This window comes from Corvus kubaryi, unplaced genomic scaffold (genome assembly GCF_017639235.1).
Source record: "Corvus kubaryi isolate FWS band 111438036 unplaced genomic scaffold, C.kubaryi_AGA036_p1.0 37361, whole genome shotgun sequence".
Lineage (NCBI taxonomy): Eukaryota > Metazoa > Chordata > Aves > Passeriformes > Corvidae > Corvus > Corvus kubaryi.
The window spans coordinates 4121700-4134594 of record NW_024581118.1 but is presented as its reverse complement, the minus strand read 5'-3'; the positions used below and the strand labels follow the sequence as shown (position 1 = coordinate 4134594).

The 12895-nt window shown below is 44.8% G+C and overlaps 1 protein-coding gene across 11 annotated transcripts in view; it reads right to left on the bottom strand.

Moving 5' to 3' along the window:
- RASAL2 (RAS protein activator like 2) overlaps nucleotides 1–12895 on the bottom strand; it is a 165133-nt gene that overhangs the window by 95782 nt on the left and 56456 nt on the right. For 3 of the 11 annotated variants that reach the window (XM_042033778.1, XM_042033783.1, XM_042033780.1), the window contains exon 1: nucleotides 10183–11105. The exons of 4 other annotated variants lie outside the window; for them this stretch is intronic. In XM_042033778.1, the coding sequence (XP_041889712.1) occupies nucleotides 10183–10777 (595 nt within the window). In that variant the 5' untranslated portion in view covers nucleotides 10778–11105. Of the gene's footprint in view, nucleotides 1–10182; nucleotides 11107–12895 lie in introns of those variants that run through there. 4 more of the 11 variants (XM_042033781.1, XM_042033784.1, XM_042033779.1 and 1 more) reach the window with 2 other exon arrangements.

Sequence of the window (12895 nt, the reverse complement as noted above, 5' to 3'; positions counted from 1 at the left end):
CTAGGTTTAGGAGCAATCAATCTAGCAAACCTCGCTAAATATATACGTGTGTGTATGTTTCGTAACGATTTCCATTTTTCAAGTTGATTTACATTGATCATTGAAAAGTACATTCAGCCTCATGTTTGCTTAGCTCTGAATAAACAAAGCGAAGGCTGTTGGGTATCCAAAGACAAATGAGACATTACAGATGTAGACAAAACCTATCATCACCCTGAAAGCGTTTCTCTTTGAAATTATATAGCCATGCAGAAGTTATTCAGAGTGGAGATTGCTGTATGTGTTTTTAATTCAGGCCAGGCCAGTCGGGGGCAGGGAGGGAGTCTGATGAGCCTTTACACTGTCACTTTTTTCCATCTGTGTACCTGACAATTCAGAAATGTCCGACTCTCTAAGGATGTTTTCCTTTCCCTTGCGTTCCCTAGCTTCCATTTCTCAGGACAGGTCTCCTCAGGTCCATATGTCTAAGTGCATATACAACACACCCACCTGGATTTTTACCATTAAAATGACAACAAACACATCAACATCCATTTGAATATGGAACTCCACATCAAGCACAACCATGCAAACCCAGTACAGTCAGTGCCCCAGCTGGCTTCATACTGCACAGGAGTATTTCTTTCTCATCTGCAGACCTTGTCCCCTTTTGCAGATAGAAACCCCCTGTTTCAGGGCCAGGGTGGAAATTATAGTTTCCACAGTAACAGTAGGAAGGTGGCAGAAGTCTGGGCACACATGCTGCACAGCACAGCCAGGCTCCTGCACTTGGTGGCTGCTGGCTCTACAAGATGCCACATACCCACCCAATAAATTGTTTTGGTTCCTGTGCAAACACAAATTTTTCAATTGATATGTTTGAGCCATTCATGTCTTATGTCAAACTAACTCAAAACTCCTGCTCTACATGGACAATTCCCCCCAGAAACAAAAACCAATGGCATTTTACAATTATATTTAAGGACCTCCACTTCTGCTTGTAGGCATGAAGCATTCACGGAAAGCTCAGAAGAAACTCCCTGATGAAGAAGGGAAAACGTATTTCCTGGAAAGAAGTCTTCCCCTTTTAGAGTATATCCAAGCAGGAGCTAAGGAACTGTCATTATAATAACAAGCTCCTCGGGCAGGTTTTGTGGCTCCCTGCTGCTGTGCATACACCAGCTGAAAACACCTTGTTAGCACAGCTAAAGCAGGGAACACAGCAGTCACGTCTGTGTGAGGAGGGGGAACACCTCATTAGCAGTGCTGCGCTGGGTCTGGGCAGACCCCACAGCAGTCCCAGCTCCCCAGCCCTGGCCTGTGCCCACCAGCACTCGAATGTGTGGGAGGGCACCAGCCTGATTTTGGCCATGCACAGGATTTGCCTGGGCAGGGCCAAGACAGAGAACTTTGCACCACCTTTTCCTTACATATGTAGGTTTGCTCTTTCCTTAGCATTAACCACATACTCTGACTTTGCTGAAGGACCAGGGTGACCACCTCGGACATTTCCTTGAGATTATGTATTAATAGTAAAAGATATAAAAAAGACATATAAAAGATGCACAAACCTCTTGATGCCTAACCCCACAAAGGCAGAGGGGCCTCACCTGCCACCCTGCCAGGGTACTCAACACTCTCCTAGATGCCGGTGCTGCCAACCAAATCTTCTGGACCGAAAGGCTTTTACTGACACAGGTCAGGCCTAACACTGGGATGCCATAAAGAAGAGCCAAATTATCATATGTTGTTGCATATGCAAGTGGGGGCAGAAGTCACAGTTGGAAATAATGAAAACCAACATGGAGACAATGATTTGTCTCTGCCACAACAGCCTGAACACTTATCCCTTCCTTCCCCATTCCTTTTCAAAACTTTGTCCTAATTTCTGTAAGAGTAAGTTTCATTATTGTTTAAGTACTACCTCAGTAAAGGAACAGGCCGCCATAGAGGACATCAGTGGCTTGAACCATGCTCCTTTTATCAGCTACAGGAGAGCTGACAGGAAACCTACAACGAACCACAGTGCAGCCCAAATCCTCCCCTGGCTGAGCACCATGCTCTCAGCCAGCCCAGCCTGCAAAAGCAGCACCATGGTACACCAGGCATGCAAGGATTCACTGCTTCATAAAGCTGGCAGAGGAACTGGTTACTGAGAGAGGCTATTTATACAGGACACAGCCAAAATACCCCAGCAGTAATGTTAAAAAAAGCGTTGCGTGAGCGGAGGTAACTGAAGGCAACTGGGAGCTGTTTGGGTCTGTGTGTTCACCTTCTTCCCTTCACAGGCAGCTCCCCCTCAGTGGCACTGCCTGGATCTGTGCTGCCAACAAAGCCTCTTCTTGTGTACAAGTGCAGCCAGAGCTAACAGGAAAAACAAGGTAGATGGAGACACACTGCATGAGTTTAAAGTTCGGCAGATTCTTTGTAGTGCTTTGTCAAAACCTGCCAAACCTGCCTGCCAAAGCATCTGTGTTACTAAATGACTGTTAGAGGAAAATTGCTTTTAAGGGTATCTACATCAAAAGGGCTACTATTTTTTTCTATGAAAATGGGTTGTAAATTCAGAGACGTAAGTAGAAGAAAATAGACAGCAACTCATCTTAGGATGAGTGAGATGCAGCTAAAACTCTGACCATACCATCATCACAGAAATATCTGATCATCTCAGAAGATTTTACTTGGGAGTAGAGTCAGAGTACAGGATACAGGAAAGCTCTTCAATACCTCTAAAACATGCAAAAGCAGCTGAAGTCAGACATAAAATGAATAAGCAGGTCTGTTTACAACTTGCCATTGCATTTGACAGGGTACTCTCTCTTGCACTTAACTTCTTAGAAAGAGGGATTTGTCTGTGGCAAGGAAGGGCAAAAAGAATCAGAGGTCTTTGCACAATCAACAAATCTCAAGAACTAGAATTCAAACCTCAAAACCCCACGTAATTCTGATCCCCTAAGTCTCAAACCTACAGACAGCATCGGTAGCGATGTGTGGTGACAGCTGACACAAATAAACGCATTTGACTGCAGAAGTGCGTTTGCTCACTCCTGTTCTCACACATCACTGTCACTCATCTGGCTCCTCTCTGCAGCAATTTTCAGGCGAGCGGTTTTTCACAGAACCATTGAATCCCAGAGTGGTTTGGGTTGGAAGGGACTTTAAAGATCATTTTGTTCCACCCCCTGCGCCATGGGCAGGGACACTTTCCACTAGATCAGGTTGCTCCAAGCCCCGGCCGATCTGGCCTTGGATGCTTCGAGGGATCGAGGGGCAGCCACAGCTTCCCTGGGCACCCTGTGCCAGGCCCTCCCCACCTTCACAGGGAAGAATCTCTTCTGAATATGGAAACTACACCTGCCCTCTTTCAGTTTAAAACCATAACCCCTAGTCCTTACTAAATGCCCGTGTTTTGAGAAGGATCTTCTATACCAAGTGCAGATTTAAATGACTAGCTCATTCCCCATAAGGGACAAAGAGAGAGAATGCCTGCTCTCTAAAACATGAGCTTCCTTAAGAAGCTATTTCAGTAATTTTTTTTTGTCACCTTCGTAGGAAATATTTTTTAACTTCATTTGAACAAGCGGTCCCATAACTTGTAAAAAGCTCTCTCGCCCACAGAAAACCGGATGTCGAGCTTCAGCTTTCCTCAGAGTAAGAACAAAACCACTTGGGGGACAGTTGGTTTCGATGCTAACATGTCAAGAGTTTCATGCATTAGCCTATTGTTTACATAAACAGCTTCCTTTAAATAAGTGATGTTTTACAGGATTCTGAAGTATTTATTTCAGAAGAGTCTAAAGAGCCTCTTGAGTAACTACCACAGAGAACGTATCACCACAGAAAGCATAAGGCTGAACGATAATACAAGTTAATTAGTTAAAGCAAGCAATCAAGTAACTCTATACCAAAGTAATGGGATAAATAAGTGCACAGAGATAATCTTGCACATGTTTACTTATAAAATGCCATTGCTTTGAGTCCTAAGTCACATACTGTTAGCACTGCAAATCTGCACCATTCGTTATTTGGAAAAAAACCAAAGGCCTAAAACCCAAATACTTTCCTCCGGGTTTGTTATTTTAAGGAAAAAAGGGTCAATGTGCCTAGGAAGCGCTCATTTTGTAAGCACGCAGGCGATTCTCATCTCGCGCCAAGTTCCATTACGGGCAGCACTTGTGGAAATGCAAACCAGGGAGCTTTGCCTGAAGAAAATTTTACCACGGCAGAACTTACCCTCTCCCTGCAAGGCCCAAATGTATGTGTGTCAGGAAGAGTTAAGGCTCCCATTTCCAGTGTCAAATAAGCTTAGCAGGAACCGAACCACTGGGTACACTTCCCCTTTCTGTACCCTCTGGCAGCTGCGATTCAGGCCTGTCTTTAAGAAGAACACAGAATTCTGAGAAGAGTCTACCACAGTTTCTTTCATACTGACAAAGCCTGGGCTTGCTGACCCCTCGAGGGGATTGGCAAGGACCAATCTGGGCCCCTCCTGGGCTGTGGGGCAGGTGCTGACATCCCGCAGACAGCCCTGGGCCACGAGCATCTCCTGCTGCCCTCTGGGACATCCTTCCCCGTTGGGTCTCGCAGCTGAAGCTTCTCTTTCTGGAGGCTCCACCGTTGGAACACAGAGCTTTGTCAAAGACTCCAAATCTGCCCGCTGCAGACACAGCTTCTCCTTTGGAAAGCAAAGACTGTTTTTCCTCCTCCAGCCACCTCTTTCTGACCCTGTCTGGCCTGTTATCAAAGGAAAAGCTTCTCCCACCAAAACCCCAGAGCTTTACTTCACCGGGAGCCCTTTCTCCTAATCTCCACACTTCTACTCTTTGGCTGCCTCTAAGAAAGCTGCATCTCTTCAAACCCCTCTCTCCCTGCAAAGAAAACACAGGAGACAAGACGTCTCCAGGACACGATTACCCTCTCCTAAGATAATTCCCACGCAGTAATTTCTCATGATCAAGGTAATCACAGATAATATTCCTGCATGCGCCAGCTGCCAGACTCCTCCGCACGAGCAGCATGAAGCACATCATCCCGACGGCCCCACGGATACCGACCACAGAAACGACAAAAAGCAACCTGGAACGTGACACCCTGCCACTCACTTGCCATGATTTCATGAGTCAGGAAATAGCTCTCACAAATAGAAACATCCTCATTCATCCCACCGAGTGTGAATTTTTGGTTCTGACTAAGTGGTCTGGGGACTAAATGCGTGGAAATCACCAGCCAACGCTGAAGTGACCGCAACTACTTGCACAGAGACACCATCCGTTAAGTGGAATTAAAATCAGATAAGCACAATTTTATTGGCTTCGGATATTATGGCTAATTATCTCGTGTTGGGCTCATAAATATTCAGCTGCACAGCGCTAGCCTAGTGCCCACGTTAAACGTTACAATGCCTGGGATGAACCAGGCAAAAGGAAGCAGTGGGGAGGGATGTTTAAGAGATACTTAAAGCTGCCAAATGCCAGCAATGCTCCCTGTGCATCCCCACACCCCTGTAATCACAAATATACCATGTTAACACAACATTTACTACCACGAGAGCACACTACAGTTTAAAAAAGAGAGAGAAACCGGACAGCAATGTGTTATTTTCAGGTTTATAACTACACAAACCTACAGTTCAATGCAACAAGGGATTTTGTACAAGCAGCTATCTTGAATCTGTTCTGATAATTAAAGGTGAAGGAGTTTGAACATTAAGGCTACACCTTTCAACAACAACATCAGGTTTCACAGCACAAGGCATTAGTACAGCACTTAAAAGGAACACATGAATAAGCCCAATTGTGTAAAACTTCCCTAATAAAAACCTCACCAAAAATAAACTACTTAAGAGGAGAAGAGATTTGGGAGTGGAGGAACATGAGTCAGTAGAAGGGCTTCTAAAACGAGCAAGTGGTTTTAAAAACATGAATACAGAAAAGCTGCTCCAATGAGTAATAAATACTAAATTCCTACTCAGGAAGAAACAGCTTTGTATTTTGGGAATTGCTGAAAGAAATTGAACAGGGACCTGTCTCGGTTTTGAGTTATAAATGGGAAAATACAAATATCTAGATAAGTTTATATGGAAATATATAAGAAATAAAATTTAATAAACCCAGAGTGTAAAGATATTAAGAAGAGCACAGAGTTCAAATACCTGTAGTGAATAATAAAAACCCCCAAACAATTCTGAAAAAGCAAGGATATAAAATATTCTCTCTCACTCAAGGCACAAAAAATCCTCTATAAAATGAATGAAAGCTTGAAATCAAAATTAAAAGACTGGAGAAACATATTTTTATCCAGGCGACAAAAGAGGAGGAAGGAATTCTGAAGAATTGTCTTTATAAAAATATTAACAAGGGGCCAATTGTGAAAACTAAACACACACTAAATAAAAGAAATCAGTGTTTACCCTCACCCCCTCAAACCAAAACAGAGATATCCAGGGAAGATATAGGTAAGGCATTCTGCTGGAAGGATTATTTTGTCATCAGTCTACAATTAAACGCACAGCACCCTGAGATCCAGATAAGCAACAGTGAAATAAATGTTATCTGAGAACCCTCTCACAAACCCATTCCCAAGAGTGTGAAAGGGTCACTGGTAACACTCAGAAATAATAAGAACAGGTGCAGCTGCTCACCCACAGCCCTGGTATCCAAGGCTTTGCCTGCACAGCTCCTTCCTTATCTTCCTTCTACCCATGTCATAGTACGTTCTCAATCAACAAGTTTATCAGAATGACACTTCTCCTTCCTCAAGCTGACAAATTTACTAGAAATTAATATGTTCTTAGATTTCTTAAGTAGTAAATAATAATAAAAGTGAGTAAAAGACCTTTTACCTTCAGGCTTTACAGATGCCAGTGGGAATGCTGGTTCCAAACATCTGGCTCTAGGAGTGGTTAGAAATCAGCAGATGCGCACCAAAAGCACTTCATTCACACCCAAAGCCGGCCCAGGCTGCTCCTGAGCACAGCCACACAGCACACCAGGAGAGAGCTCTGCTATTCCTGCTAATTGTCCACTCCATCTGTGCCCTTCCTCCCCAAACCCACGCTGCAGCAGGATGCAGACAGCCTGCCATGCACACCGGGGAGCCTCTGCATCTCGCCAGGGCTCTGGGCAGAGCTGGAGGATGCAGCTCTCCCGGGGTTCAGCATCCTTTCATCGCCTGAGAGGATGAGTGAGTCCATCCAGGAGGGTTTTCCCCAGCCAAGAACCGATGAAACAGTGTCTGAACATGCTTCCTAGACTGTGAGACCAACTGGAAAATATTTATCCAGATCTTGTTTATTCTTTTCTTTTTAAATCCCACTTCCCTCTTCAAGCTGCCATGAAAACAACTGGTTCTCTTTCGGGAGTTAAGCATTTCCTGAAGAAGGCAACCCCTCTGCAATTCCGTCACAGAGATGAAGCAAAACACAAGAGGCCAGGCAAGCATTAGAAGGAAAGACAAACTTTTAAAAAAAGTTGATAACCTCCAAGCATTTCAGAGTTTTAATTGAGTGAGGCTGTGGAAGTAGAGGACTTGGCTCCTTGGACAGAAGAGAGACGGAACGTGCATCCCTGGGTTCTCCTGGTTCAAGTCCAAAGCATGCCTCTCCCACTGTGGATTTCACAACACAGAAAAGGTCTCTCGGGTTTCAGTCATTGTGACAAGAATTTCCTGGGGGACTTTTGATGAAGCTTTTCCGTGTAAAGCTGCTTGCATACTTTGGAGAAACCCCATGTCTCACACCATCCTGTGCCTAGTTTAAGTGCCTGAGCACTTTTACCACAGATCTCAGCTGCACGAGGATTAACAAGTTCTGCTTCTCATGGACAGGAATACATTCATTTTCTTGGGTTTTTCCTTGAACAGTAAACAGGACTTTAGGCACGGCAAGACACTCTCTGCCCACCCAAGCACCAAAACAGTCAGTGGACAATTCAGTGACCCCCACAGAATTAAACTCCTGTGGTTTTTGGAAGAACACAAGATTTGATCCCTTCTGAGCATCTCGACTGTGGTTGAAGAACACGACAGATATGTATTTCTGTCACCCCTTTTCTCTTCAAGTCACTTCCCTCAGACCTCAGATCTAAACCCCAGGAGCTCACAAGTTTTGCCACTGTTTTAGCAGCTCTCAGCCCACAGTCCTGCACGGGGCAGGAGCCTCTGCCCAGCAGCTCCAGCTAATTAAGGCATAGGCAGCACTTCTTTAAGGAAAAATAAAACCAGTGGAGAGCAATGAGTTGTCCTCTGACTGTGTATCCCACACAGCTGCACCTCTTACAGGGCAAACTGGTTCTGTTAAACACAAGCTGTCACCTACTTGAGGAATCAGACATTGAACGTCTGTGATGGCAAGGGGTGAAAAGAAACCCCATGGAGTCGTTTGTCCATCCCACCAAAAGCTCTGTTTTCCTGTGAAGTGGCCCAAGCAGGACCTGGCTGTTGCAAGTGATTTTATGGGTGACTTCATCAATCTTATTTCCCCAAACACCTTCTCAGCTACAATTTCCTCCCTCGAGAGAGTTTGACTTTTAATCTAGAGACCCATTGTTTTTCTCTCAGTTCCTGAATTGTGAGTCTCTTTGCAAAACCAGTTTTGGCAGGCTCAGACAGAGGTTTGGCCCACCCCAAAGAGGCAAAAGGCCCCGTCACTGTCCCATAGCTGACACAAAGTATTTACCAAGTGATGCCTTCCCACAAATAATACTTTTCCTTTGTTTACTTTACACACTACTAAAAGCAAAGCATCCCAATAATGCAGCCACTGGCAATACTTAGGAGAGAACCATTGGTATCAAAGAGCACCAGAACAGAGGAAAGAAGGATGCTCTGCCCTTCATATACTGTGGGATTTTGATCCAATATGCTCATATCACACAGAATACCTTCCCAGAAGGTCTCAACAACAGTGAGAGCCTGTAGTAGAAACCTTTGTTCCTAATCTGAATAAATACGGAGGAGAGAAAAAAACCCCAACCAACTGCTTAATGAGAAGACCTCAACAGAAAAGAAAAAGGAAAAAAAGGAGTTCTGTTACTTTCTTTTTCCCCCCATGTGTTCCACACAATTTATTAAGCATGATCAAGCCAAATTCCTATTGAGAAAGGTCTTGAAGAAATGAATCAGTGACTGTAAATAGATAGGCTTGAACAGATATAGTCCTTCTTAGTTATTTCTTCTTTTTGGTCATTTGTTTTTGTTTTCAAGCAACGTGACAGCTTGCAATAGCAAACACAGTCCTGTCAGGGACATTCCACCAGGACTGAAAGACTGAACACCCCTGCAGACATAGTATATTCTTCTTTCATTGGTACTGCTGAATGTTTTGGAATACTGATGACTTGTCCAGCAGCCTCAACCATATCCAGATGTTATCAGGTTTTTAACATGACAATCTGGAGGACTCTGGAAAGTGCTGAGGTTTTGGGGAGAAGGAAGGTTTATTTTTGGTTTCATTACAAATTTAAACTTGGTGGATTTTTTTCCAGGCATCATCAGTTACCAGGTTCAAGCTGGGTAGCCCACTAGAAAGTTTCAGAAAAGCCTCAGGAAAAAGGCAAGTGTATCCCCTTTCCCTCCCTCTTTCTTCCCACCCTGCCTTAAGAGTGTTATCATCAGCAGGGTAGATTTAAATGAAATCTCAGACTGGCATCTTGCTGACCTCAATCCCTTGCAATCCCTTGCAACACGGCTGTCCTTGGCATCTACCAGAGAGCAGACACCAATTCAGCTGCTTGATTACGAAATGGAGAATCTGGTATGAGGAACTAGATCCATTCCACTGTCTGGAGCTCTGTTTAAAAGACAGCTAAATTTCTCTCTCTCCCAAGTACTTCATTGACAGGACCAGGCTTGATAAGTCAACCAAGGCAGCACAACACCACAGAGGGTACTGTGCCTGCAGGACTGCGTACACCACACACAGGGTGCACTTGGGAAGGAAATGCTACTGCTACCACCGGCTGATGCTTGTTTTAAAGGGACCTCCAACTTCTAAAGCACACACCAAAACATCTCATACCACTCCCTTATCAGAAAAAGACCCTTTTATTCAACTGCTTTTTAAAAATCAAGACAGAACATCAGAGCATCACCAACGTCATGTTAATAAAGCCAAGTTACAAAACAGCTTAAACAACTATCGTATGTCTCACTGCACTCACCTGTTACACAAACAGAAGTGGAACAAAACAAAAGTGAGTTCATTACCTGCGCTCCAAACAATTCGATTGTCCTCTGTTGTCCCTTCGGTTATGGACTCCCTGGCAGGGTCCCCTTTTCGGCCCAGTATCTTTGAAAAGCCACTTGAGAGAGAGGAGAAGATGCCACGGGTGAAGTAGCCCTGCTGCTCGGCGTCCAGCGAGCGCCCGGCTTGCAGGAAGGGCCTGGCATTGCTGCTCCTGGGCTGCGGCACGGGCTCGGACAGAGAGCGGCTGAAGGGAACCCGCAACGGCCTGCTCCTTGTCAGGAAGAGCGTCCTGGGTGGCTCTTCCTGGAGATCGTCACCACTGGTAGCATCCACGCTCGCAGAACTTTTGGAAAGATTTGGGTCACTGCATTCCCCTTCCAAACTGGAGGAGCCCTCTCTTTTGCTTACCCTCCAGGGAAGCCAAGGATGTGTCTGCCACCTGTACGCTCCGAGAGGTTTCTCTGAGTCCAAGCTCATCTGTTTATTCAGCTTCTTGCTTTTCATTCGGTGGTACCAATGATAGTCCTTCAGGGCAGCTGTGCCAGCATCTTGCTCTGACAAAGACCTCCTGAAGGTCCTGGGAGAGAGACTGTGATGCTTTTTGAAAGCACTCATTTTCTACCCTTTGGATTCCGGCGCTTCACTTACATTCCTTGTTGCTTAGTGGTCACGTAGCCGTAGTTCCGCACTCACCACTTTACATCCCCACTTACTTTGTTCATGGCTGTGAGTTGCAAAACAGCAGAGGTTCTTCCTAGAGACCTTGAGCACCAATCCCAGAACCAGGTATTTCCTACATCTCCACGAGAAGGACGTGCCCTCACCTGTAGCACACCGACTTCTAACAGCACATGAAGCCCTGCTGAGCTTGCTGTTGCTTCCTGGGCTGTCACATCTCTGCACCAAGCTCTCAGGAAATGACTAAAAGAGCCCAGCCATGAAAACCCACAGGGCCGTTCTGTGCCAATCACACTTCACTTTTTTTCAGTCTACATTAAAGATTTGGTTAAAAAAAAAAATAAAAAAAAGGAATGCAAAAGTACTTTGCTCTAGAGACACAGCAACGTCTCAGAAAAGCACTGAAAATCTGCAGTACTCAACTAAGAGTCAAGCACGTGCTCTTCAGTTAAGTAGCAAAGTATATTACTATATACAGGTAAAGTCTCTATTTACTACAGGTATTTTGTATCACTTAAGAGTACCTCAGAGCTGCCTTTTGGAGATAGATGATACAGGCAGATTCATCAGAATCGAGTGCTGGAAGCACGAGACAGGAAAGCGAAGAGGAAGAATGGAGCAAGGAGAGCAAACCCTGCAACTCAACGCAGTGAGAGTGTAAATACACTGAAGGGAAATAAGCAAAGAGGAGGAGAGAAGGGACCGAGAGGGTGGGTGGGACTTCACCAAACACAGGCCAAAGGGAAGGGTTTGAGGCACGGCAAACAGAACAGGGCAGCAGGAAGATATTCCTTTTTCTCCTCCCCCTTTCTTCCCTTTTTAAACAACAGAATAGGGGATTATTTTTTTATAAATCTAGTTGCAATAAATGAGATGGAAAAAACCAGTCCTATCTGTTCAACCAAGAGGAAAAAGCCCTCTTGCCTTCACTACAATTTAAGAAACAGCTGACTGTTTTAAAATCTCATAAAGAAAATATCCGCTGGTGAACTAAGAACAGGCTTGCCAAGTTTTAGACCAGAACACTTAAATCTCAAGTCTACTCAAATCCCTGAAAATAGGGGGTTTATAATGGAAACGCTGACAGACCCTTGGCAATAAAGTAACAATGAAAACTACTTCTCTGGTTAAACAAAATGATAATCTGCTCTGGCAGACCAATAAAGCTTAACTGACCCACTATGGGATCTCGCCTTTAAGCTAGGCTGCATTCATCAGCCAAAGTACATTCCCGACAGCTGCAGATGCAAAAACTTCCTTACTTAAGTGTATATATGGGAAACGGTATCACTGCTCCCTGGAACAGAGAGGGAGTTACCCTAAAACCTCCATCAAATAAAAAAATAACTTCTTTATTCAGTAGTGAGTTAGACTTTTCCAAAACAACAGAAGCAACTATGTAAAAATGACCGTGTTCAAGAAGCCACAACAACTAACCCCAGAAACAGCTCAGATACTGCAACGCAAATTCTGCATCAAATACTGACGCTGCCTCTCGTGCTTTGTGAACATCATGCTGCTCAGGACAGAAGTCTGGAATGACAACATGTACCTATACCACAACTCTGCTACAATTTCCATCCAGAGCAATGAAGACTCAAGGAAGCACAAGGAGCAATGAACACGGAGATACTCCCGTGAATATGAGACACAGACTCCACCAGGAAAAAGTGAGCTGGCTTTTTTCTTCTGCTTCTTGATCCCAGGGGTTGCTGATCACCTTTGGCTGCAGCCCATCTGGCCCCACGGGCTCAGATGAGTTCTTTAAAGTAACTCCTGACTTGATCCTCATCTATTGCTGGTAGCTGTTATCCCCTGAGGCCCTGGAGTCCACGTTTTCAAGACTGAGGCAAGCCCAGCAGTATTGAGTACCCCAGTTTTAACTGGGTCTGCTGTTACTGGGTCTCCCACCCCTTCCAGCAATGGTCCTCCTTCTCCTGGTGGAGCCTTTTGCTGCTAATGTGGCAGCAGTGCTTTGGCCAAATGCCTTGAATTAGGCAGTCTGGTAAAGCAGGCTTTATGGAACGTCAGAAGTAAAGATGAATAAATCCCACG